At 41.7% G+C, this 27,860-nt stretch overlaps 1 protein-coding gene across 1 annotated transcript in view; it reads left to right on the forward strand.

Moving 5' to 3' along the window:
• Positions 1–4,595, forward strand: part of LOC150087183 (nose resistant to fluoxetine protein 6-like) — a 132,645-nt gene extending 128,050 nt beyond the window's left edge. Inside the window, exon 15 of the mRNA XM_090372398.1 lies at positions 4,329–4,595. Within this exon, the coding sequence (XP_090228524.1) occupies positions 4,329–4,595 (267 nt within the window). The remainder of the gene's footprint in view (positions 1–4,328) is intronic.
• The last annotated feature ends 23,265 nt before the right edge of the window (positions 4,596–27,860 follow it).

A 27,860-nucleotide genomic window follows, 5' to 3' on the forward strand; every position in this document is an offset into this window, starting at 1 on the left:
TGTCAAAATAATAGAGCAAGCTTATCTGCGAAAAGATCTAAACCTCCCAAGGACTTCCTAATTCATTTCACAAATATACATGGTCTCAATTCTAATCTCAACGATGTCCATTTCCACTTGCAGTCTTCCAAACCCCATGTACTTTTTCTGACTGAATCTCAGTTATCAGTTGATTCAACTACTGCTCATCTCAGATGTCCAAATTATTTGCTGTATGATTCCTTTCGCCTCAAAGGTGGTACTTGTGCATATGTCCGTTCTGATATTCCCTGTCAAAGACTTGGCAATTTGGAATCTCCTCTCTTTGATCTTCTCTGGCTTAAAATCTCTCTACCTCATTGTGTAAAATTCATCTGTTGTCTCTACCGTTCTCCCAACTCCACTAATCACTTGGAGCTCTTTGACTTCCTCTCGTTGCAACTTTACTTTCTCCAGTCCAACTTTCCTAACAGTGAGGTAATTTTCCTTGGTGATTTTAACGTTCACAACTCCAGCTGGCTTCCGTTTTCTAGTCACACCGACCCAGCAGGTCGAGATGCTGAGGCTTTTGCAATTACTAATGACCTAGCACAGATTGTTCATTTACCTACAAGAATACCGGACAATCCTAATCATACAGCCAATACGCTTGATCTTTTTCTCACAAACAACCCTTCTAAGTACAAGGTTGAAATGAGAGGTCCTTTAGGCACTTCAGATCACAACTTGGTGATTGCGTCTTCTCCAATGGAACCTTTATCTCATGGCTATTCCCAACCTTGTATTGTTTGGCATTACAAGAATGCAAAATGGGATGACCTGCGAGACTTCTTTTCTTCTTTTCCTTGGTCTGATTACTGTTTCAAAACTTCTGATGTCAACGTTTGCTCAGATCGTGTCAGTGAAATTATTCTTGCAGGAATGGAATCCTTTATCCCACACTCCACTTTAAAATCTCGTCCTTTATCTAAACCTTGGTTTTCCAATAAATGTGCTAAGGCTGTCCAAGAGAAGAACTTTGCATATCGTAATTGGCTTGTTTCTAATTCTTCAGTTTCATTTTCTTCCTACACCAAAGCTCGCAACAATTGTAAAGCAGTTATTAATCAGTCCAAACTAGAGTTTGAACAGGGTAAGAGTAGAAAACTTGCTTCTTGCCCTAATGGTAGCCGAGCATTCTGGTCTCTTGCCAAAGCTATTGGCCGCAACTTTTGCCCATCTCTGCTCCCACCTCTGTCCAAACCAGATGGTTCTGTTGTCACTTCAGCCAAGGATAAAGCTGACCTGCTAGCATCCCATTTTTCTTTGAGCTCATGTATTAATGATCTTGGTAAAACACCTCCCACCATTCCTAACACGCTCCATTCAATGCCTCCTGTGGTCTTCCGTCAAAAGGATATCAGAAGGATTTTGATGAATCTTGATGCTAAGAAAGCTCCAGGTCCTGATGGTATTTCTCCACTTGTTCTCAAAACCTGTGCTCCTGAACTTACTCCTATTCTTTGCCGCCTTTTTTTCACTTTCTTATTCCAAAGGTATTTTTCCTTCTGCTTGGAAATTTGCTCATATCCAGCCAGTTCCTAAAAAGAGTGACAAATCCCTCCCATCCAATTATCGTCCCATTGCAATTACTTCTACTCTTTCTAAAGTAATGGAGAAATCAATTAACCGCCAACTCTTAAACTACCTAGAAACCTTCCATCTGATCAACGATCGCCAGTATGGATTCCGTCAGTGTCGATCCACTGGTGATATTCTGGCTTATGTTACCCATTTATGGACTAATTCAATGGAAAGGTTCGGTGAAACACAAGTAGTTGCTCTTGACATCTCAAAGGCTTTTGATCGTGTTTGGCATAAAGGTCTTCTAAACAAGCTTCCATCTTATGGTTTGCCAACTGTTTTTAGTAATTGGTTATAAAGTTTTCTCTCTGATCGCTCACTGAGGGTGATGGTAGATGGCTCTCTGTCTTCTAACTTCTCCACTAATGCCGGTGTCCCCCAAGGTTCAGTTCTTTCCCCCACTCTTTTCCTCTTGTATATCAATGACCTTCTTACATTGACTGGAAATCCTATCCATAGTTTTGCCGATGATAGCACATTGCATTCAACTTTCCATTTTGAGAAACCTTATCCAGCTCAATCAGCTTCAAGTTCTCGAAAATCTGCTGCCAATTCCTTAAATGCCGATCTTCAGGTAATTCTCCAGTGGGGCAAAGACAACTTAGTTGATTTCAACCCTTCTAAAACGCAATCTTGTCTTATATCTTGCAAAAAGGATTCTTCTGCTCCTATGCTTATCTTTAGTGACACTCTGATTTCTAGGCAAAATGATATATCTCTTTTGGGGATTACCCTGACTTCTAATCTCTCTTGGCACAAGCACATTACAAATATTGCTTCCTCTGCATCTAAAAAACTTGGTTTTCTCTTTCGCTCTCGGCGTTACTTTTCTCCCAATCAGCTGCTCACTCTGTATAAATCGCAAATTCGCCCTGCCATGGAATATTGTTCCCATATCTGGGGTGGTGCCCCCAAAACCTCTCTCAGGCTTCTTGATTCCATTCAGAAGAGGGCAGTTAGGTTAATTAATGATTCATCTCTAACAGAGTCTCTCCACTCGCTGTCTCATAGATGCACTGTTTCTGCTGCATGCCTCTTCTACAGATACTTCCATGGGCACTGTTCTTCTGAATTGGCTTCTATAATTCCTGCTCTCTCTTTCAAAACAGTCCGAACACGTGCCGCCACCAGCCAACATCCATTTACTGTCCAACTTCAAACCCACAGAACCAACTTTTCATCTTCCTCATTTATTCATTCAACTGCCGTTTTCTGGAACAACCTTCCTTCATACGTATTTCCTGAAAATTACAATCTACAGAAGTTCAAGTCCAATATCAACAAATATCTTCTTTCGTCTTCTCAATCTCCAACCCAAGCACAGTACTAAGTACTATAGGTTATAATACCTCTCGTGTTTGGGGTTCTCATAAAAAAAAAAAAAAAAAAAATTATTATTCCCATGAAATATTTGAGTGTGAACTGTAAATAAAGGTTCTTTTAAATGGTAAAAAAAAAAATAATAATAATAAAATAACAGCTACCACTCGTTCACCTACAAAAGATCGATTATCTTTAATCAATTTCTCAATACTTATAAATATTCAACGATGGAATCTGCTTTGTTTTCGGCTCAAAAATTCAAATATTAACCAGCAGATTCTTAAACAGTGGTTACCCCGTTGCTACAATAAACCGAATTAAGGTACAAGCTAAGGATAGGATACAAAAAAAAACTACACCAACTAACAATCGTAATATAAAAAAAAAAAAGCTTTATTTTTGTCACATACGTTGAACAGTGGCACAAGCAGCTTAACTGATTCTTTAAAAGATACCGAAATTAAAATTGTGACTAGGCCAATACGGAAATTACACACTATACTGAACAATCGCCGAGTCCTTTCCTCTTTCGCGACACAGATAAATGACCTAGTAAAAAAATATTTCTTGCAGCAATTGCGATTCGTCTTATCAAGGTTCTACGTGGTTTCCTCTCAATTTTAGTGTTAATCAACATGCGGCCTCAGTTCGTGCTTCTCGTTCGGCAGCGTCAGAATTAGCCTTTCATGCTGTTAATGAAAAACACTTATTTATTTATTTTTTTTTTATGAAAACCCCAAACACGAAAGGTATCAAAACCTATAGTATTTAGTACCGTGCATGGGTTGAAGGATAAGTATGGAGGGAGGGGAATGCCGGAAACTTTGCTCTAGAGACTAAACATTGGTTTCACCACTTCAGGCCTCCAATAAGCAAAGTGGTGGTATTTCACCGGTTGATGTGAAAGTCATCTACCACACTTTTTTATTTAGCGAGGCTATAATACTTGGCTGTAAAAATAGTGTCCAACGTAATTATACGAGACTATTAATCGCAGAAACCATCGAAATAAAATTACATGAGAATTCAGTTAATGTTGGTTGGCCATATCTAAACTCCGTTTTGTGGTCTTTTACGCGCATGCTCGAAGACAAATAATCCCTATTTTCAGGTTCAGGCTCACCCCTATTCGACAATTTTCTTCCCTGTGATCAGGAGAACCGTTGTCAGCCTGAGGAAGGAATATCGTTTTGCAATTTTTTCGTTAAATTAATATTCTACTTAATTTTGAATTGTGTTCAATTGATTTTGAATAATTTCTTACTGTAATGTAAGATTTTTGATTTTTTTTTTTCCTAATTATTTTTGTTTTAATTTCTGGAGAGTATCACATATAAAAAAAAAAAGTGTTTCTTGTAAATTGGGGCAAGGTAGTGATCATTATATGAATTTGTGTCTTCCAGACGTGGATGTTTTTCGGCTATCTCATGACAAGCTACGGAATCGCTTACTGCGTGAGTCTTCTTGTGGAATCGCCAATGATTGCATTTGAAAAAATCGTTTTCCCAGAAAAAGATGAAAGGGGGAACAGGAAAAGTGACCTACCAGCCACGAATTCAAGTAAAATGGCTATTCACGAATTTGAGAACAATGAATTAAGCTCAGCGAAATATCAAGGAAATAATTCTTTAAGCGGTGTGGATAATAAAAGTTTTACCCATCAATTTTAAATTACGGATAATTAAAATTCAAAATTTTAAATATTTTACTCTATCGGTGTTATATAACTAACTGATGTAGTCACAATGACAAATGAAGGTTACGATGTAACGAATTAAAATATAAAATGAAACAAAATAAAGGAGGCCTGAGTGTCTAAATGTGTGGTAATCTGATTAATTAGAGACCATATTCAAGGTAAGAACACTTCTAATTACACAGCACGTATTACTATACATCACATTACAATCTATCCTTCCTGCCACATCATGTCAACCTACACTGCTCTAGTGACCAGGGTAACCCGGCAGGACTGGGCCTCAAAAAGCGTACCATCGCGCGCTCTTCTGTAAGGCATTTTTCATCCCTGCCATTCCGTACGCCCCTGGGGTGGGGGTTCGCAAAGAGGCAGACCGCCGTCAATCGCCGAAAGCTAGAAACCATCCAGTGCTCTATTCTCCTAACAATAACAAGAGCTTATGGCACAGCCTCAACACATGCTCTGCAAGTACTAGTAGGTGTGCTACCTTTAAATCTCGAAATTGTCCATACTGGTCTACTCTATCAACTCTCTAAAGTAAAATCGGACACAATATTACACTTCACCTGTGATCCACTAAACAACAGACCTGCAGAAGAAAAGAGACTTATCACACATTTAACATAGGTCTGATAGACGAGGTGGGCGGAGTCTACAAAGGGGGCCATAACCCGAAATTTTCTTCCAGAAGTCCAAACAGTTTATCCCAAATGCCTGACATGGTTCTCCCCCAGGCCTACAAACCACATTCCTTCTCACAGGGCACGACTCCATTCGTGCAAAACTGACTTCCTTCCCTATAACAAACAACCGTCTGTGTAACTGTGGATCCCAGCAAACCTGGGACCACCTTATGTACCACTGCCCGTTTTACGAAGATCTCCGACGTATTCTCATTACACAGATTCATAACCTTCTGCAGGATCGAGAAAACCATCTTCTGGAACACGAGCAACACTACAGCGCTTTTTCAAAGTTTGCTCAAGACCTTTTTGCCGGGCATCGAACCTTACATCAACCGTAAACCTCCGTGGGAATAGTTCCATTCAACCCCTTCCTTGATTCGTCCCAGGAGTGATATAACCACCAGCTCAGCTGCTGCCATTAGGCATTCCTAGCCACGCTCCCTTGCGTGGTCCTTTGCTTCCACTCCCAGAGAGGGAGGGGGATGTACGCCTGGTCTCCTCCACCTCACCACACCTCTTTTCCTTCTGGTGGGGCATGGGGCTGCTCCACTGATTTGGGGGTAATCTTCTCTATGAACCCAGTATCTACAATTAGACATAACTATCTATTTGTTAGAGATAATTGTGTCATGTAATAAGTTAGCTCGTAGCTGTAGCTCATCCAGTTTTGCCTTTAACATCTCATTTTTGATGAGTAAAAAGTCGTTATAACCTCCATGTCGACCCATTTATCAAAGACATTATTAGAGACTGCCTTAGTAACCTTATTTCCTTCATTTGTTGTATAGTTCACAATTTTTTTTTAACTTGGTTATCAACTCTAAAATTGTAGATACGTTTCCATATCTCTCCCTCTGTTCCTGTATGCTGCTGACTACTAAATCACGCTCTCGCACATTTGTTCCTGTGCTTTTCCTCCCCCTCACTGAAAAAATTATCAATGTCTAATGCTAACTCATCACGTGGGAAATCAATACCTCCCGAGTTTTTATCAGCATATGAATTGAACATCAATTATACCTTCCTCTCCTGCCTGAGTTGCCTTTTTACATGTTACCACTTACCCAAAACTGTCTCTTCAATTTTCCTTTGCTCACTGTCTCTTACAATATTAAAACCTTCTTTTGGCACCCCTTCAGTTTGCTGTGCAGCACAGTCACCTGTATTCTGGCCTAACCCTTGACACCCGGCCTGGCGGTAATACGTTACTACTTATTTGATGACTTATTAGTCCCACAGTATTGCCTGATTTCGACGTCTTTCCCTTTGGCTCTACAGACTTCTTTGTCCCATCAGGATTCACACTAGGAAGCCTAGATGAGAGAGGGGGATGGCACAAATCTTATCATCCTTTCCCCCCCTTCACGGTCTTTCTACTATGAATTCTATCCATTCTTCCACTAATCAAGTAGGATCAACAAAAAAGAAATTTACCCAACGCATTAAATAACTATACCAGTAATGATCTTCATTTGTCAGCAACTAAGCAGAAGCCCAGAGAAAAAAAAAAACACAAATCCGTTTGACCGTATCCTACTCGACAAACCAAGATTAAATTTCAGATACTAACTTTTACTTCGTTCCAATAATACACCTTCTTAGTATTACTCACAATACAGCACAAGGAATGTATATTTCATTCCATGATGATAACAAATAAAAAACCCGTTTTATATGACTGTAATCTATGAAAATCAACGTAATCACAGAAATTAATGGAATAAAGGAAGTCTGGTACTGCCCTCACCATAACATATATCTAACCAAAATAGACTGAATTCCCTAACTTTACAACACCCACCTAAAGGAATTTAAAAGACTGGTATAGACATGCAGCCAGAGTTACCTGTCAGCTGGAAAAAAATTGGTAATCTGCAGGTTTCTGAAGTATGCTAGTGTGAATGAGGATGAATGAATGAATGCGAACTGGAGTGAAAGGAAATGTAAAGGTGCGTATGAAAGATAATGCTAGGAAGGGCGAGTGAATGATAATGTAAAATTAAATTCAAGTAAGCACTACAGGTGATCGTGGACCCAAACAAGCACATCAGGCTGACACTAGCGCCAACACTTTTTCGGACACGATCTGCAGAGGTTTTGCAACACCACAGATGAACAAAGTGGAGATGGGCAAGTGCCTAGAAGGCACCAGCGATACCACACACACTGGCCAGGACGGGATCTTTGTCCCGGGTTTGACACTCCACCAACAGAGCCCAGTTGCTGCAATTAGACCTTCTAGCCACGCTCCCTTGCGTGGTGCTTTGCCTCCACTCCCCGGGCGGGAGGGAGTTGACTCCTGCTCTGACCCTCCTTTGCCGCCCCTCTTTTCTCTCTGGTCGGGCTTAGGCCTGCTCCACTGACTTGGGGTAATAATCTCTATGGACCCCGTATCTCTGTCTTTCCCCCTGCCTTCAGTCTCCCCCTCTCTCTAACTCACAAGTAGCGTCCGAATCATCTCTAAATTGCTTGAACTATACACCAAAAACTTAACATCAAATCGCATAACTAATACTCCCATCTTTTTTTAGGTCCTAGCCACTGAAATCTCAGGAAATTAGGTGGCAGGACTTGCCAGATTAGGCGTGAGGTAGCCGAGTAGTCACTAGCGGAGTGCAGTAGCATGCGCTCTTTGAGTGGACTAGGATTCAAGACTGTGACTGCTAAATACGATTAACATTTGTACTGATTGATTTATTGTAAACTCCACTGACCGTGTCGGAGTATAAATAACAAATTCTCATAATGATTTTCATACAAGTTCAGTGCATGGCGAATTTACTGAAGTACAAATTTAGTGTTACATCAATGATTACCGTGATAGGATGAATGTTGTGAGAAATTTGCTCCTGTGGACAATGGTCCTCGATGAATTCCTGACGACGGACCTGGGTTCTGTGGCAGCACACGCCTTCGCGGACGACTTGACATTGACGGTAGAGGCGGATTCCAGGGCCCAATTGGAGACGCTGGCAAATCAGGCACTGCAGCGGTTGCAGCAATGGGCATCAAAGAACCAGCTGAAAATATCGTCAGACAAGACCTCATCGATCCTCCTAAAGGGAACTCTACAACTACGACGACCCCCGCAAATTAAAATCAACAATGCAACAATCAAATTTGTGAGCCAACTGAAGTATCTGGGCGTTATCCTAGATAAAAACCTGACGTTCCAGCCGCATCTGAAATACATAAGAAGAAAAATCAGAGGATACTATGGACTGGTAACCAGAATCACAAGGAAAGATTGGGGACTCAAGAAAAAAACACTGATGCTTTACTATAAAATAACCTTCCTGCCAGCAATCACCTACGCAGCAGCGGTGTGGTATCCAAAAACGACACTGGTAGTTAACAAAAGAACACTAGAAATGACCCAAAGGACCATACTGCTATCAACAACGCGCGCTTGCAGCACGGTAAGTACCCCAGCATTGCAAATACTTGGAGCGCTCCCTCTGGACCTGGAGGCAGTTCGGGCTGGGCTACTGTTTTTGCTGGCCAGGGGCGTGGTTGCTACCCACCAAGGATACACGACTGACCCGGCGGGCAACCTAAAATACGAAAAAATTAGGCTACAGACCCACCTCCTAGATCTTTGACAGAGAAGGTGGACAGAGACTACAAAAGGCGAAGTAACAAAAAGATTTCTGCCAGACCTCCGGAATATATACCCAAAGCAGCCACCGTGGGACTTCCCAGGGTACCATATTACAACACTATTAACCGGACATGGACCCTACAAGGAGAAGCTGTTTGGCTTTGGACTCGTTGAGGACCCCAACTGCATATGTGGGGAAAGTGAAAGCTGGAGCCACATAGTCTATGATTGTCAACACTATGAAGACCTCAGAGGGCTACTAATAACAAGGTTGAGATACTTCCCAAAAGGACTGGAGCACCACTTCCAGGACACTGAGGAAGAATATAGGGCACTCTCCCAGTATGCGCAAGACCTATTCACCAGGAGAAAAACACTAATAGCTATCTACAGCAACGTACACAGAGATTGAAAAAAATCTCCGCCAAATGTGCCAGAAAACCGAAACCCTGCAGAGGACCAGCACTTGGACAAGAAGAGTGCTGATCACACGGAAAAGAAGAGCAAGGACAGGGCTCGCCCCATGTGTGACAAAGCAGAACAGAACGCAGCACAGCTGCAAACAGCCTGATGGTGATCTGAAGAGGACACCCTAGCCCTCTTCACCTATTATTCCCACTTCCTTGGGGTGAGAGGACGTTTTTTGTTCCCTCTCCTCCACCCCCAAACTTCTACTCTGGTGGGGCATGGGCATGCCCCACTGAAAACTGGGGCTATCTACTCTATTGGCCCCAAATTTCTGTCTTTTCCTTCCAGTCTTCGGTCTCCCTCCCCTCTCTACCTTCATCATAGCGAAAGCCCCACACGTCAAAAACTTAACATGATAAAATTACCTTACGCCCAAAACTCGGCCTAGCAAACCAAAGCGATATTACCCCTACGATAGCGAAGACTTTTCATTTATTAATATTTTTATATTTTTTTATTTTATTTATTTGTTTTTATTTTTATTTATTTGTTTTTATTATTACTTTTTTATTTTATTTTATTATTTTATTTATTATTTTTTTTAAGGTCCTAGCCGCCGAAATCCCAGGAAATTAAGCGGCAGGACCTGCCAGAGCGAATCTACAGCTACTGGGTTCCTGGGTCTGCCTCCACGGGGCGTAAGCGGGACAACGTTGGGCCTCAATAGGGGTCCAACGGCTAAATGACCAGATGAACAACGGTACAGAACACAACACATGAACAATTCCCACACACTTTTAAATCTCTGGCCTTCCCAGTGAACTGGTTCACCCACAATGAAAGCAACGCGGAGATGGGGGAAACCCCTGGTGACGTAAGACAACACACACTTACATTTACACTGCCGAGCGGTTCAGAATGGTATGTTATCGTCATGTATACTGCAAGTTTTCATTCCAGCATGAACTAAAAAAAAAAAAAAAATCCGAAGAGTAATTCTAAACAAAATAGAAACATGGAAGTGCAGTGAAAGCATTCCATATGATCCATGCACACTTTCCCTGAAATGCTCACTGTAATCGAGCAACAGACAAAAAATGTTAAATACGTGAACTTTATGAAATTGCAGATGATATTAAAATATGGAAATAATTACTATCAGTTTAAACGACCATTGCCGAGAGTTTTGATGATTTTTCAGAAGATATTAGTTCATACACAAAACAAACATATGTTTGTTTCTATCCAAATTAAGAGAAATAAGACCAGAATTTCAAACATGTTTAGAATACACAGAGTTCGGGAGAAATGGGGGGGGGGGGAGATTTACAATCTACGGAAGTACAAACTGTTGGTTTAAGAACGATAATGTTTTTTTCGAGCAGCCGGCACAATGAATTATGTGGGTGAAAGGTAGTTGGAATGAAAAAGAGGAGAAACGCTAGTAAGCGTTCCTCCCCTCTTTCATGAACCTTGAAGCACCATTCTCGTTAACCTTGAAGCAACTATAGAATTTCTATCTACAATAGTAAAGCCGTGCAAATTTCGCAATACCTTTCACCTACACAATTCTTTGGGTTCATTTAATTAGAAAGTCACCTTCAGATCATGCGAATACGACGAAACAAAACAAAATGACAATAAATAAAAAATATACAATTCTGACATATTTCTTACCTTGGAATAATTTTTTGGAATGAAATTCTGTCGGTATACATGAATTCATCTTTCACTATTTCAAGTCCGTTAGAATAATATCCTCCATAGTTTTGGGCACACAGTGAATATACACTTTTTTTTTTTTTTTTTTTTGAACATACGATAATCTAAATGAGATAGTAAAGTAGAAAATAAAGCAATAAACGAGGCGAAACAGATCCAATAGGGCAAGCTACAACACGTGTATTGTAATTGTACCGGTTCTTCACAACAACTACCTCTTTTGTACAGACAGCAGTAAGCCAGCGCCATCTTCCCTTCTCTGGCGACGTACAGGCATTCACAAGAAATTTGCAAGTTTAGAGGAGCATCTGCAAAGCTAGGGGTCACTAATCCCTTACAAACAGCAATTACAAAAAAAAAGCTAATAATATATGCATCTAAGTAAGTGAATTACCAGTCAGAAGAGATATAAACTAGAACACTCGGCTTTATCTGGGAATATCGCTCCAGTTTTATGCTTTTTATTAAGTTCTCAAACATAGAACCGGATTTACTCTGGTGCAATTTCTCCAATATCTGAAAGTCGTCTGTGTTTGTTTGTGTTGAAGGATCATCTACACAATAGGCAGGTGGTTATTAGGACAGCCTGTCCTGGGCAAATTCGTGCTTTGGACTGTGCCTGCCCCCAGGGATCTGTCCTTCGACTTGTTTTATTGGAACATAGTGTATAGTGTGCATAGTATTAGGGTCAGGCGCCACCTGTGGTTTCCCACATCTGCGCCACATGTTCGCTGTGAAGGAATACAGTACTACTTTAAATGCCAGAAAAGTGTTGTGTGTTGTATATGACATATTGCGTTAGGTTCTGTTGTGTGTCCTGGCATTTGGCCGCAGGGCCCCTAGTGGGACTCCACGTTGCCCGCACACACCACTAGGAGGTAGCCAGTCCGCCCATTATTCTCTGGCTTGTCTCCGCCAGGGTCGCCAAGCTTCCTGGACGGAGACAAAAAGAAAAGGTAGAGTCGGGGAAGCACAGAGTGTACGCAAGAAAGGAGGGTATAGCTAGAAATATGGAAGATGTAGGCGAAGGTATCCTCCAGGTTATCAATGGAGCAATAAGCGCCATCAGTTGAAAGGGGAACCCGGGAAGGACGATAAATAAGACAGCAAGAGAGCCGTGTGCAAGTTGCCACTGAGGAATGAGGTGGTCCATACGCCAGTTGATCCTATCCAGGTTAAGATCGGTTGGCCAGTTAGGTTAGGATCAGATGTTTGGGTTGTTCCTATTTTGTGTTGGCTATAGGGTGCTTCGTCTTGTGAAGAGGGCTTGTGCAAACTTGGTAAACTCATAGTAGTAGTTTTCTTCTGTGATGAATAAGTGTTCATTTCCTTGAGGGTTATCTTGTATACGAGTAAACAGGATGCTGCGGAGGTCCTCGTAGTGTTGACAGATATATACTAGTGGTTCCAGTCTTCTATTTCACCACATGCACAGTAGGGGTTGTCAATGATTCCCATGGATGTTAATTTATGGTTTATTGATCAGTGTCCAGTAATGAGGTAGGTGGTATAAAGACCAGGAGAAAACCAAGTGGGAGAGTTAGGAAATACGGCATTCACATACTGTATAAATTTCTTGGTGATTGGGCCCTTGTCGGTAGCAGTCCATCTGTCCTGCCAGGTCTGAAGTAGTAGGATGGCAATTTTTTTCTTTTCCTGCCTGATTTCATTCAGGTTATTGATGGAGTGTCCAAGGATAGTTGCTGGTATACCCCTGGATAGACAGTAGTGGAGGCCCCTTCGAATAACCTCCAGATCAAGCGGAAGGACGCCCGCAAGAACCTGAAGGGCTGGGTTGCTATCTGTGCCGCATGCCCTTGTAATAGTAAGAAGGATGGTGCGCTGGATGGTTCCCAGTTTACGTTTGTTGTTGTAAATAATTGCCCTGAGAAACCAGATCCCTGATCCATACGTTATGAAGGGAAGGAAGATTGATTTGTACAGAATCTTAAGGGTGCGTCGGTTCAATCCCCAATCGCGACGACTCACCCGTGCGATGAGAGCATTGTAGTTTCTCACTTTCGCGTGGAGGTGTGCAACTGGGAATAGTCAAGTACTATTCCCAGTAGTTTTAACGTAGAAACTAGCTTGACGGTTTGGCCTTGAAGTTTGATAGTGGGGTTTCTAGTAGGCTGCAGTGATCCCTTCAGGAGAATGGATTGTGTCTTTTGGGGTGAAAGTCTTAGTTTGTGTAGGGCTGCCCAGTTCTGAAGGATTTGAAGTGCCTGGTTTCCTCTGGGTTCCAGAGAAGCTCTGCTGTCAGCCTCAATCGAAATGGTCACATTATCAGCAAAGGCTTGTATAGCTACAGGACCTAGGTCCAGTCCAAGGAGCTCATCCAGGACAATGTTCCACAAAAAAGGACCAAGGATTGAACCCTGGGGACAACCTCTGTAGATTGACCTGGTAATTCTTGGTATGTTGAGGAGATTGTAATTTTCCTATTTGATAAGTAGTTTTCGATGCATTTGTATAAATTTAATGGTATATTTGCTTGCCTAAGTCTGCGAAGGATACTTGCCCACCAGAGCCTGTTAAATGCTCCTGCGAAATGTATTGCTATTAGTAGGTAGTATTTGGAGGTAGAAGTTGAGACTGCAGAGATGATCCTTTGCAGTGAATCTTCCGTGCAACGCCCCGGTCGAAATCCAAACTGGAAGTTGGACTGGAGCCCAGCTTTGGTGTAATGGTCTTGGAGCCGTACTAGGAGTAGTCCTTCAAACAGTTTACTGACCATGGATAAAAGGGCAATGGGTCGATATGACTCTGGTTGTTGGAGCGGTTTAGACGGATTTTTTATGATCAGTTTTACATTGGCGTTTTTCCATTCTTCTGGAAAAGATCCATGGGACAAGCACTTATTGAAGAGGTCGAGTAGAAACTGGATGTTAATTTGGGCGGTCTTTTTAAGGACTTCGGGTTCAATGAGATCTGGTCCGGGACATTTCCTCTCTTTCATTTTGGTAAGAGCCTGCTGCAGTTCATCGGTGGTAAATTGGTCTTCTACAGCATTGTTGAAGTAGATGTTGTTTGCCTGGCATATTTCTTGCTGTTGTACTGTCAGAGGATCAGTATCTGTACCAAAAAGTGGGTCCAGAATATTGGCCATAGACTGCTCCCACGATGTAGTCATAGTGCCGTTTGGTGTGAGAGAGTGGATTGGATAACTTCGCCCCTCGGTAGCTTGTTGGTGGTGATGCGGTACACCACCCCCCACGGTTCAGTATTGCCAGTCGTTTTGACGAGTCGTTCCCAAGATGATCTTTTACACTGCCTGATAAGGGAGGTGTAGTCGTTTCTGACTCTTCGATATTCTTCACGGAGGGTGTTGACCTCATTTGGGGGCCAAGAGGTACGAGCTCTCTGAAAGGCTTTTCTTTTGGCGTGTACAATTCGGCGAAGGTGCTCCAGCTCTGGGGACCACCATGGGACGGCATTAGGCATTGGTCTTTTCTTTCTAATTGATTGATTGCAGGCCTGGATGATGATGATTTCTGTTGTGAGCTTTTGATGTTGGTTGGGGTCCAGTGCTGGAAGATCAGAAGAGTTGTGGTTCTGGATCATGGTCTGCAGCGTGGAGCAAAAGATTTCCCAATTGGCCTTGTTAATGGCATAGCGACTAATATTGTAGTGAGGTGGTGGAGTTGGATCAATGGATCTTGTAATAAACAGTATTGGCACGACCTTATTAATCTTAATGTCGAAAACAATTACGTACTTATGGGAGACAGCATTTACGTGCAGAGTAGGGGGGTGGCTGTGGAGGCTAGCAGTTCTTGCTCCATAGTCAACCTTTACCAGCATTATTTCGAAAACAATATCAGAGAAGAAATTATATTTTACAGATACATTGATGATGTCCTGGTTATCAATTTCGACATTATAGCCCAGGAAATTTTATCCTGCAGATTTAACCATAGAACGCACCAACCCGGATAGCAACCTACAAGCTTGCTATCTCGACAGCGAAATTACCATCACCAAAGACTGTCTACACTCGACATTATGATAACGGCGACCATTTTAGCTTCCCAGCTATAAAGCTTATCAACTGGGAGAGCAACGTGGCTAAGCATATCCATGGCAACACTATTAGAGATCAGACAAACAGGTTAATACACATCTGCAATAATCTAGATAACATGACGGAAGCAATAAGGAAACATAGATATTCTCATCAAGAATAATATACCTGCCAATTACAGCAGACACCACATTAAAGCGGCCATACTTGCGAACCTCAACCTACACCACCCTAACGCCAATCCCAATACACTTATTGAAAATACACTGAACCGTTTTAGAACTTAACACCAATAAATGGTCCATAGCCCATCTTTACCTGGTTGTCTAAAACCCAGTGTCCATCATCAAACTAAGACAATGACTTCCCAATTTGATTCCCGGGTTTATTGCGCTCAGAAGTGGCTCGTCATCTGACCGCACTGTAACCCGGCTGACCAAATCCCCTCCCCCAAAAACAGACAATCTAATTAATGGTAATTTATCACTTGTTTCAAACTCCCAAAAGAATAATCGTGCCTAAGGTATATTTTAAACACAACGTTTATATCCCTTCATTTAAATACAAATACAGTATAAAACATAGAGACACAGGGTGAAAATTCAATTGAAGAAGGCTGTAAATATGTATATAGCTATCCCCCCGGACATACACGGGTCGTTATGCCTTAGAAAAGCTATACCGGCCCTTGTCCAGGGAATAGCATTTCCTATTAACACATATTTTCATTGACATACTTCTTGTATTTAATCATACTAGCGCTTATTGTACTTGTATAAACACATCATTTCATTTATATAGGTTCCTTCCGACATCACAGGCAACCCCCCCCCCCACTAACTCAAATAAAAACCCTCTCAAGGCTTTCAGAACATTTGCATTGACATAGGACATATCGCCTACAGCAATTTCACCATCCCGCCATAGTCAATGAAAAGTGCGGCTGCGCAATATCATTTAATCAACACATAAAACAACCAGAAGGCAGGAATTGATCCCTTTTCAGTCTGAGCACCACAGAATAAGAAGTAACTAAGAATCTATTCTGATTTAATCTGATACATACCCGTTGGGCTTTGTGTCGCCTATTCCAGTTTGCTGATTCTGACACTACTTTTACAAAATTTAAATTTAACACAAATTTTTAAAAAAATTAAATTAACCACATTATCTTTTCTCATTTATTAACACTTCCCATTTAATTTCTATTAATTTCAATACAATCACATTCTGTTAATTTCAATACAATCACATTCTATGAATTTCAATACAAGTCTGTTTTTAATTTAAAAATTAAAAACAGACAAAACTGGAAGGGGGACAACAGAAACGGGTAGGTATGAGACATTCTTTTAGTCTGGCTACCGGTCTGCTCAAAGCCCCTGAAGAAGTAGCAGACCGATAACCAAGTGAGAGAATGTTATTTACAATTTTCATTGTTCATTATCATATTTTTAATTGTTTATCATTTTTATTATATATTATTTTTTTATTTCATTTATTATTATTTATTTTTTTAAATTTATTATTTTATTTTATTTATTTATTTTTATTTGTTTATTTATTTATTTTTTTTTTTTGCGTGCTGCTAGGAGTGGGCAATCTAGGAGCAGGATGCTGGCACACACTAGACTTGCACTTCACTAGTGGATGTGGGAGTTAGGTACAGTACTGTCTGTGATAGCAGACCCAGGACTGGCTTTTCGTGCCGGGGCGGGCGCCGGGTGATGTTTGCCCAGTTGTAGCTGTCACCTGATGGCTGAGTGGCCTGTTCACTACAACATACTAGACACATTTTTACACACCACACTTACTTTAACAGGCCACCATATTTAGATGAATAATATGCTTACCATTATATCGGTAGAGATGGATGTAGATCCGGGTGCCACCCTGTGATGGAAACATACATATATATATATATATATACTGTATATATGTATGTATAAACTAAACTAACTACTCTATCGGCCCTATAATTCTGTCTCTCACTCCCCAGCCTTCAGTCTCCCCCTCCCCCTCTAGCTTTCCAACTAGCGTTCATCCCATGTCAAAATTATCCTAACCCTATACCCAAAATTCATAATTCCACACTGTATAACTTAAAATTCCTTTGGTGTGACCCAACCTCTAGCACCCATCCCCCCATTTTTTAAGGTCCTAGCCACTGAAATCCCAGGAAATTAGGTCGCAGGACCTGCCAGAGTACTTATTTTAAAATACTGATGTACCTGGCCTGCCTCCACGAGGCTACGTGCGGGCAACGTTGGGCCTCAGTAGGGATCCAGCGGATAAATGGCCAGATGAACAACGATACACGACACTACACCCAACAATATCCATACACTTTTAAATCTCTGGCCTTTATAGTATTCTGTTTGTTTTTTTTTTGTTTGTTTGTTTTGGTTTTTAGGAGCATTAGCAACTAAGGCCATATTGCTCCGTAGTATTCTGTAACACACGACAATGTAGACTACGCAGAGATGGAGGATACCCCTGGTGCCGTTAGACCCTTAACACATTTTACACATTTTAACACACCTGAACATTATTCCTGACCAAGTACACCCTTTCATGGCAACGGTCTTCCCCTTAGGAGGTACCGTCTTTCAGCAGGATAATGCGCCACGGCACGCCACACCGCCCGAATTGTTCGAGACTGGTTCGCGGAACATGAGGAAGGCTTCAAGGTATTGCCCTCGACTCCTAATCCCACAGACATCAATCCAACGAGCATTTGTTGTTTGGTTTGGAACAGCAACTCCGATCTGCGGCCTATCAACAACGGACCTCACAGGAGTTAAAGGATCTGCTGGGTACGTATTGATACCAGATACCACAAGACACATTTAGAAACCTTGTACCGTCCATGCCTCGCCGAATACGAGCTGTTTTGGCTGCACGTGGAGGAACAACATCATATTACGTAGGTGGTCATAATGTTTAGACTCATCGGTGTAACTCCTTCTATTTTTGTTCATATCGTTTTTGCAATTGACATTTCCATCAGCTCTAATATCTCCTCTTCTGTCTCCCTTTTTCAAAAGCTGTTTCTCTGCTACCTTCATGTTACTCCCCATCATTTCAGGACTTTATTTACTCATCTGGTTCTACTCTGATTCCAAAGTTCTACCTATCTTTCTGTGAACTCTGTAAATGTCTGCGCTGCCTCCTCATCGTTCAGCTTTCTTCAGTCTATCTTAAGTCTTCTTCTTTTTGGAGGTTTTAGCCTTATTCTCTGCACTGTTACCACTGGGTCTAATATAATATCTTCTCCTGAATACGTCTTTGCCGTTAACACACTATTAGGGAATCTTTTCTTGATTATTATAAAATCGATTTGATTTCGTATAATTTTGTTCTCTGTGTCTTGTGGTGATTTCCAAGTACTCGTATATAGCCTTGTTTGTCTTAAGCCACGTTTCAGGTCTCAAGTCGTCCCCCCCCCCCCTAGCAGAACTGCATAAGTCATCTCCTCTATCATTTCTAATTCCAGTGCAAATTTTGAAACTATGCCCATTAGTGCCTATTGTCCTACCTTCGCATTAAAATCACCGATGACTACATTCATTTCTTGTTTCTTAGTTAGCTTCAATAAACTCTCGATCTGTTCGCACAGTTCGTCGACTTTTTCATCTGTTTTATCAGCTGTAGGGACATAAACTTGAATCAGATTAATATTTATTGGGTTGCCCCTCAGTTGGAGTAGCATTACTCTATCAGATTTTGATATGAAATTGCTAACATATTTTTTCATGTCCTTTGCTGCAAGGATCCCAACACCATTTACCTCACTGGAACTTCCTGAATGGTATAATCTGTCTCCATTATAAGTGTCACATATTCCATTTTCTTTCCACCTCACTTCACGTAGGCATAAAATTTTACGTTTAAGCCTATGCATTTCTTGGATTGTGTTCTCCAACTTCCCTGATTTCATTAAACTCCTCATATTCCAGGTATTAAGTTTCAAAATAATTTTAGTATTAAAAAACCCGGGGATTCTTAGCACCCTCTGACCATTTAAGGTCTCCCTGGGACTGAGTGCCATAATTCTTGTTGATATTTTCAACGACGCTGATGTTCTTCGAAGAAATAATGTGATGGTTTCCCATTGCCTTTCACATCGTAGAATCATAACCTGATTTGATGGACTCCATCTCTGCCTACGATTATCTGAAATTCAACTGTTCCAGCACTTCTTGTTTCCACAGTAATATCTAAAAACTTAACTGTTTCACTCAGCTTGGGGATAAGGCTTCCATTATGGCGGCATTACTCGCCATATGATAATGCTGTCCTTGGATTCTTATAGCATTTCTTGAGATTGTCCTTCCCACAGGCTTCTCGCTGTATCCTGTTAACATTGCCGCTCCTTGTCCATAACCCCTTATTCGCCGGGTTTATCCACACATTTCGCAACTAACCTCTATATCTAGAGGTCATTCCACCGTAAACAACCTGGTGGACTTATTCGTTATGAGCTGAGCCAGAATAATTTTCAAATTACAGGGTAATAAAATCATAATTAGTCAAAAATATACTGGAGTCTAATGAGGGTTTTCAATCTGCAACCATACAGTAATATCAGGTGGTACTTTTCTTCTGGCAGCTGGCATTTCTAGACAACGGATGATAAAAGTGTCACTTGGCATTAGTGGAAGCTTCTAAAAATATCCAAACTGATAACGCATCGATCCATTTAAAGCTTTTATATTTATAAACACAGTTACCATAACAACTTAGAGTTCTGTGGCTTTAAAAAAATAACTTCATTGTTTGTTTATTTATTTTGGCAAATTTTCGTATAAATTGCAATTAATATCTTAATTTAAAAAAGTGCAATTGCTTCGATATTTGTGTTTCTTTTAGCTCTGGACTACGTCGGTCTTCCTGAAATACTTGTTGAGGTTCCATTTTGTAATGTTGTGGGAACAAATTCTGGCTGGCACTCGTCAGTTGTTGGGACGAAAAGAATGATTATTAGCTTTATATATTTTATATTGTTTTATAATCTATTATTTGGTATTTTGTTCCCCCTTTACCTTGGAACCACAAAGGCTGTTGTTTTTATTTCTTTATTCCTTTAAACAGGGGGGTCCTCACTTCCCTTCCAAGGCCCACATGCTACCTGCTGCATAATATATTATTTCCATTAATTTTATCCAGTTTGTTCATCAGAAGATCGAAGTACTGAGGACTTTATTTTATTATTTTTCTCTTTATTCTAGCTTCCCTAGCTTGGATAGTTCGTACTACTAATTATAGCTCTGAGGTGTCAGTCTATTAAGACGAAACAAGGGGTATTAACATAACAAGGATTTATTTACCATTTGTACAACAATTATTTACACATTCTAAATTATTCATGTATCAAAATCTTGTAACACAGTAATTATTATTATACATGAAATGGTGTCCTCCCTTAATCACTCTTCTTAAGCAATTCATAAACTTCCACTATGTTCTCAATACTAAATCTTAAATATTCTATCCTATACACTTTTATATGGTCATATATATATTCTTTCCAACATATACAGAATAACTCCAATAATTTTTCACTCTCTCTTACATACTCTAAGGAGGAAATTTCTACTGAATACAATTCACTCCGTTAATAGCAATTAGACAATTCATGAAACCAACTCTTTTACTTTTAACACATTCATTAAGTTTCTTATCAATACCTCTAATCACAGATGAGTAACATTCACTCACTCTCTTTCTCTCTCTCTCTATTTCTATTATATCTTATTCCTATCTTTACAATATAGTAGTCATCACGTTACAATACTTCTCAAACTGTCCTGTCCAATTTTCTCCCTTGGATTTCTTTATAACACAGTTCTCGTTAGTAAAATATTCTAAACGTACTTGGTTTCTTCCCACTCTACCTGGAAGAGTAGTTGATTTCCGGTCCTTCCAGTCTTTCAAGGGTGCCTCTTCTCCGATTTGGGCTTCAGCTGATCTGCTAGGCTTACGGCTCTTTTCTGCCTCCACGTCGATCTTCCCACACTCAGAACTTTCTCCAGGTCATTCTGCCTTTCGCTATTATCTTTACCCACTAAGCTATCATAATCGGACTTTCCGTACGCGTTTCCCGCACTCCCTAAATTTCTTTCCGCTACTCTCAAGCGCCACTCCCCGGGATTCTCCTCCGATCCTTTCCTTTCAGGTTTCGGGACTCTGACTCCTGGGGCTCTCGTCTCCTCACTGCATCACCTTTTTGTTTCCATCCACTCCCTTATTTTTCGTCCAATCATTTGGTAGTCCTCCATCACTCTCTTCTTTTTCATTCGCTCATTTCTTATTCCTTTGTTTTTAACCAGATTCTGGTAGGTTAACCTGCCTTCTTTGTGATGAGAGTATCCGGGCGCTACATCATCACTAGAATTTTATCTGGGATGCCCGCTACCACTTACCTCTTCCGTCACGCTTCCTTTAAAGTTACCGCCCTTGAAATTATTGAGTGCCTTCCGTGTCGGCCCGTTTGTACTTTGTTTACCGCTCGAACATGGTGTGCTCTCTGATCTGGAGTCTTCCTTTTCTGATGGAGTCCGAAACCGTTCTAGGGCGTGGGCATGCTATTATCCCTTACTACTGTAAGTTTGCCACAGCCCTTTTTCTGTAAACAAGTTCCGCACAAAAACTGGCCTACCCATTGTATTACAGTTCGGTCAGTGCCCCTCCTGCTGCTACGCTAATCTGGTCCCTTTTGAAATGTACACAACGCAAGCAAATCTGCTGAGTGCTTGTCTGTTTTAAACACTAGATATTTTCCAAAAATATGGTAAATTTTAAAATCCTAATATATAAGTAAGAATAATTCTTACAATGTGAAACAGAAGAAAGTCGTCACACCGCTGCAGATTTCGGTCATGTGAGCGTATTCAAATAAAGTTGTATCTTTATCCATTGCGTTTAAAAAAGAAATGTCCCCATTTTTCATTCAATATTTAATTGCTAAATATAACACGCTTCTGTTATGAAATGGACCGCATGAAAATTTAGCAGTAATTCATAACATTGAGATTGATATTAATTATTATAACAACGTTTTGAACTTCTACGTGGTAGTAAGTGGTGACTTTATACTTCGTATTTTGATTTTTGAATTTTCTTATTTCGAACATCTGCTCTTAAGGGCCTTTGTGTCAAAGAAGATGAACCATCGTCATCACTTCATCGAGAAACAGTTGTACTTATAATGGCATAGTATTTAGTGTTTAGGCGCCACCTGTGGCTTCCCTCTGTGATGGAATGCAGAACTACTGCATAAACCAGAAAAAAGTGTAGTATCTCGTTTATGCAGTATTGTGTTATGTTCTGTTGTTGTGTCTCTGGCTACTTGGCCGCAGGTTCCCTAGTCGAATCCTACGTTGCCCGCCACCACCACTGGAAGGTAAGCCAGGCTGCCTTCAAACTCTGGCTGATCTCCGCCAGGGCTGCCTGAGCTTCCTGGACGGAGACCAAAAAAAAAGGGGGGGGGGGAAGAGATTGGAGCAGATAGTAGAAATGAAGTCAAAGTAGGCGATGAGGAGAGAAGGCATCCACTAGGGGAAAGAAGAAGTGGGAAGGGAAAAGTAGGAATTACCCCTAGTGTGGGAGCCTACCGAAGGCCAGGGAAAGGAAGACAGCTTGCAGAACAAGGGTGGAATCATTCCAACGGATTTGCCAGATGGAAACAAGTTCCTGCCAAGTACGCCGGTGTTCTTGTTTCGGATCTGCATCGACAATAGCTTTTATCCTCAGGAATTCAGTTTCTTTGTTCTTTCTGATGGCATGTGAAAGTGCTGGGAAGGCCGCTTGGAGGTCAAGGGGGATACAATCTATTAATAACTGTAGTACTGCTGTTGAGGTCGTTCTACAAGCCCGAGTCATTTTTAATAGCATCAACCGTTGTATCTGCAGTATAACGTTCCTAGTGCTGATGAGGGACAAACGATGGAACTATACGGCAGCGCCGTATGTTACGAACGGTACAAAACATCTGAATAAAGAAGGTGAAGTGCAGGTCCCTTAAGATCCCAGTCTTTGCCGGTGAAGCGACAAAGCATATTGATATAATTTTTATCCTTCTCTTTCATGGACTTTAGATGTGGCATGAAAGTTTTACGATCATCTAGGGTGACACCTAAATATTTGAATGAACGTTTATTCTTGAGGGCATGTCCTATATAACGAATGGTTGGTGGTCAGTTGATGTCAGGAGGCCCTTTGAGAAGCAGGGTTCTGCTTTTATCTGGAGAGATTTCCAGCTTATTCCAGCTCTTCAGCCCAAACCGACAGAGCATTCAAGACTGTTGGCTCTGGTCTCAATAGCTGCACGATTAGGGCCCTCAACAACGATAACCAGATCATCTGCATGTGAGAGCTGAGTGGTGTGGGGGAAGTCCTGCAGGAGCCATTCATCCAAAATCATGTTCCAAACAGCTAGCCCCAGAATAGAGCCCGGCGGGCAGTCTCTGGTGAGTCGGTGGGTGATACTATGAAATTTTGTTTTCATGGTAACTTTTCTGTTACAGAAGTAATCTGTAAGAAATTTGAAGATGTTGAGGGAGCAGCCAGATATTCTGGCTCGCTGCAAGATCCCTGGCCACCAGACGGTGTCAAAAGCTCCCTTAAAATCTATAAAAATCGCCAGTACGTGACGGGCATCAGAATTATCTGCTAGCTGAGTGGTTTTCAGTAGTGCATAAATAGTTGAGCACCCCTGATTGAAGACAAACTGGAGTTTAGAGGCAAGTCGTTTGGTTTCATTGACAGACTGAAGATGGATGAGAAGTAATCTCTCAAATACTTTTCTAATATTGGCAATAGAGCTGGTTAGTTGGTTATTTGATTTTTTAGGAGCATTAGCAACTAAGGCCATATTGCTCCGGGATATGCGGTGGTCATTCCCTAACCTTTCCGCATCCTCCGTATTTAGTGGTGACAGGCTTGAACCCCGGTCTAATCAAGAAGCGTGTGCTACGCACTGCTGCTCCTTCCCACCTGGCTACGGAGGCGCAGGCAATAGAGCAACTGGACGGTATGCCTTGGCTGCACCAGTGGATCTTTGGGTAAAAGCCTGAAGTTGGCGTGTTTCCAACGTGTAGGAAGAGAGCCTTCATTAAGACACGTATTGAATAGTTGATTATTATAACAGAAGAGTCCACTTGCACCTGTGGGGAACTGGAAACTTGACAACATATCATGTATGACTGCGAAAACTATTAAGAACACAGGTGCAGACTTATAACTGAGATCAAATACCTGCCAAAAAACCAATAGTACCATCTCCTGGATTCATCTGATGAATCCAGGAGATGTATCAGTAGATGTTATCAGTAGTTTCGTACTAGACGCCTTCAACAGAAGACGAACAGAAATTGCAATCCCTAAATAGGTGCAGTGCAGTGCAATGCAGCAAAGAAATGAAATAGAAATAAAGCGACAGCAAAGAAGAAATGATGGAAAGCAATACTAAATACCTAAGGATTAGACACCAAACAGACATAACATGCGCCAATAATTTGGAGTAACAACAGAACAGAAACACCGAAATATGTCCGACAGAAAAGGAACGTGACCCCAACATCAAATGGGAACTACCCAGTCCCAGGAAGATTTTTCACTGGGCACGACTCTGATCACCATAGTCAGGACAAGACTCACATATGAGTTAACACCGGATCGGACTTAGTAGAAATCACTGCCTATTGCCTTTTGGCAACCTGGACAGGGCACCCTTGCCCGTCCCGCTCTTTCTCCTTTTCCCTAGCGGGGGAGGCGATGGTTTCCCGTCCGCCCGCTACCCCTCTCCTACTCTTCTCCTTGTGGGGCTTGGGCATGCCCACTGATTTCCTTGGACACCTTCCCTTTTGGCCCTATATTTCTGACTTTGACCCCCCAGCCTTCAACCTCTCCCCACCTTGTCAACCTCACAGTGAATGCCCCACATCATCAGCCATTTTCAATCCACTGCAGGATGAAGGCCTCTCCAGCAACTTTCCAGTTCCTTCTGTTTTGAGCACTGGCCATCCATTTACTACTCACAAACTCATGAATTTCATCTATTCAGCGCGTCAGCATCACCCCTTCTTGGTCTCTAATCTTATAGCATCTCACCCCATTCATCGACTGGTCCTATGTTCCCCTTCCCCGGTGTGGTAAGGTGTAAGGTGTGTTGAGGGTCTAACGGCTCCTGGGGATTCCCCCATTTCCGCGTATTTTCTATGTTTCGGGCAAGCCTGAGATTTTTTTTTTTAAATGTATGGTTCATATGCTATGTCGCGTCCTTTGTTCATCCGGCCTATTAGCCGCCAGGCCCCTAATGGGACCTGACGTTTCCACAACGTGCCAGGGTTAGGTTGGCCGGGTGTACCCAATGAGGCTATTTTACTCTGGCAGGTCCTGTCACTTACTTTCCTGAGATTTCAGTGGCAAGGACCTAAAAAAAAAAAAAATATATATATATATATATATATATATAATAAAATAAATTGGAGAAGTCGCAAGCGTAGTTTAGTTAATTAATGTTCGTTTAAACATCGTTTGGGGTTTACCCTGAATGTCTGTAAGGCCTAAAAGGTCAGGCATAAATTTTGGCGTGTTTAAATTTTGATGTTGGGCCGATCACTATGCAAGATGACAGTTTTGGATGGGGAGGCAGAAGAGTGGGGGGTGGAAGTAGGAAGCAAAGGCGTTGATAGAGAAGATGACCCCCCGTTTTTCAGTAGAGCATGCCCATGCCCCACCAGAGGGAAAGAAGGGTGGCAATGGGGGAAAGAGTTTTCCCCCTGTGAGGAAATGGGGTTTAAAGAAGATCCTGCAGGTGCAGGATCTGAGAGGCAGATGGCGCTCTACTCTAGCTCTGGGAGGCTTCAGTGTTGGTCTCTTTCAGGAAATTCGTCAGTGACGAGAATTTGTCTGGACTGGGGTAGTTTTCCTCAAGATAGTTGTTTTCTCCTTTTCCTATGAGCAACTTTGATTAGTCTTTTAGGAACTAATGGTGCATTTTTCTCTACTGTTGAATTTTATTCTTTGATTCTGGTTTGTTTGAGTTTCTCCCTTGTTCTGGAGGCGCCTCCGTAGCCAGGTGGGAAGGAGCAGCAGTGCGTAGCACACGCTTCTTGATTAGACCGGGGTTCGAGCCTGTCACCACCAAATACGGAGGATGCGGAAAGGTCAGGGAATGACCACCGCATATCCCGGAGCAATATGGCCTTAGTTGCTAATGCTCCTAAAAACCAAATAACAACAACCCTTGTTCGGGTTCATCCATTCCTTCTAAATTTAAGCTTTTCTATTTAGTGTTGTTGTCTTCCTGCTGGACAGGTTGTAGTGCAATAATTGTTTTTCTTCTTGTAAATAGATGAGTTGCAAAGTTGGTAAACGCTACAAACTCTTCTTGTGTATTCAAGAGTCGGGACTCTAGGTTAATTGAATTGTACTGGATGTTTGTAATGAGGCGCGCTCTTATGTCGTCAATTTTCACATTCATGCATGACACGAGTCCATGACTCGTGTCATGCATGAATGTGAAACGAGTCCATGTCTTCCTGCTGGACAGGTTGTAGTGCAATAATTGTTTTTCTTCTTGTAAATAGATGAGTTGCAAAGTTGGTAAACGCTACAAACTCTTCTTGTGTATTCAAGAGTCGGGACTCTAGGTTAATTGAATTGTACTGGATGTTTGTAATGAGGCGCGCTCTTATGTCGTCAATTTTCACATTCATGCATGACACGAGTCCATGATTCAGATTCTCCGCAAGTACAATTTCTATCTTCTGTTATGCCTAGCATGTTTAGTTTTTCCTTAAACGGGCCATTGCCCGTTAGTAGATACGTAGTGTTAAGGCCCGAGAAAAACCACGGTTTTTCCCGGGCCTTAACACTTGGGCTTTCGGGTGCATTTTTCTCACTAGTGGAAGAAATTTATGGGTTATTGCTCCTTCGGTGGTTTCATACCACCTTCTTTGCCAGGTTTCTGTTAGGAATTCTTCTATCCTTTTTTGTTCCCTCTTCCAGCCACTTGTCACGTCAAGGGTTATGCCACAGGTTTTAATTGGGATCCCTTTTTTGGGACAGTACATTAGTCCGGCGCGAGCAACTTCCAGGTCAAGGGGTAGTGCACCTGCAATGACCTGGAGCGCCGCCGTACTGACTGTGCTACTCGCTCTAGTGATTGTAAGTAGTATGTTCCTCTGAATTGTTTCAAGAATTTTCCTGTTTGTTTCTGTGCTGGTTTTCGTCTCCATACTGGCGATCCGTACATAATTACCGGGATGAAGAGGGTTTTGTAATATAGGGAGAGGGTCTTTTTATTTAGCCCCCCAGGCCTTACGTGTGATCCTTGCTATAAGTGCTGTGTATATGCGTATCTTCTTCCTGAGGTAGTTTAAGTGCGGTTTAAATGAGAGATTGCTGTCAATGATAATTCCTAAGTATTTTATCTCGTTTGATAATTTTACTGTTATTCCTTCTACTTTGATTTGTGGTGGCCTGTTTAAGTTTAGTTTCCCTTTCAAGAGGACCGAGTTTGTCTTTTATGGATTCGCAGCGCTCCATTTGCTTCTTTTTCAAGATTGTCTCTTGAATCAGCTGCTGTGATTATAAGTAAATCATCGGCAAAGGCCTGGGCCTCAACCTCCCCCAGGTCCTTGCAGAGAAAGTCATCGAGGACAAAGTTCCACAGGGGTAAAGGGACGGTCTCTTCCCCCCCCCCCACCGCTACTCTCTTTGCCTGGTGGAGCGTGGGCCAGCCCCACTAATTATGTGGGGTCGCCTTCTGCATCGTCCCCATATTTC

Source organism: Mastigoproctus giganteus, chromosome 4 (genome assembly GCF_048544385.1).
Source record: "Mastigoproctus giganteus isolate SK-2022 chromosome 4, ASM4854438v1, whole genome shotgun sequence".
NCBI classification, from domain to species: domain Eukaryota; kingdom Metazoa; phylum Arthropoda; class Arachnida; order Uropygi; family Thelyphonidae; genus Mastigoproctus; species Mastigoproctus giganteus.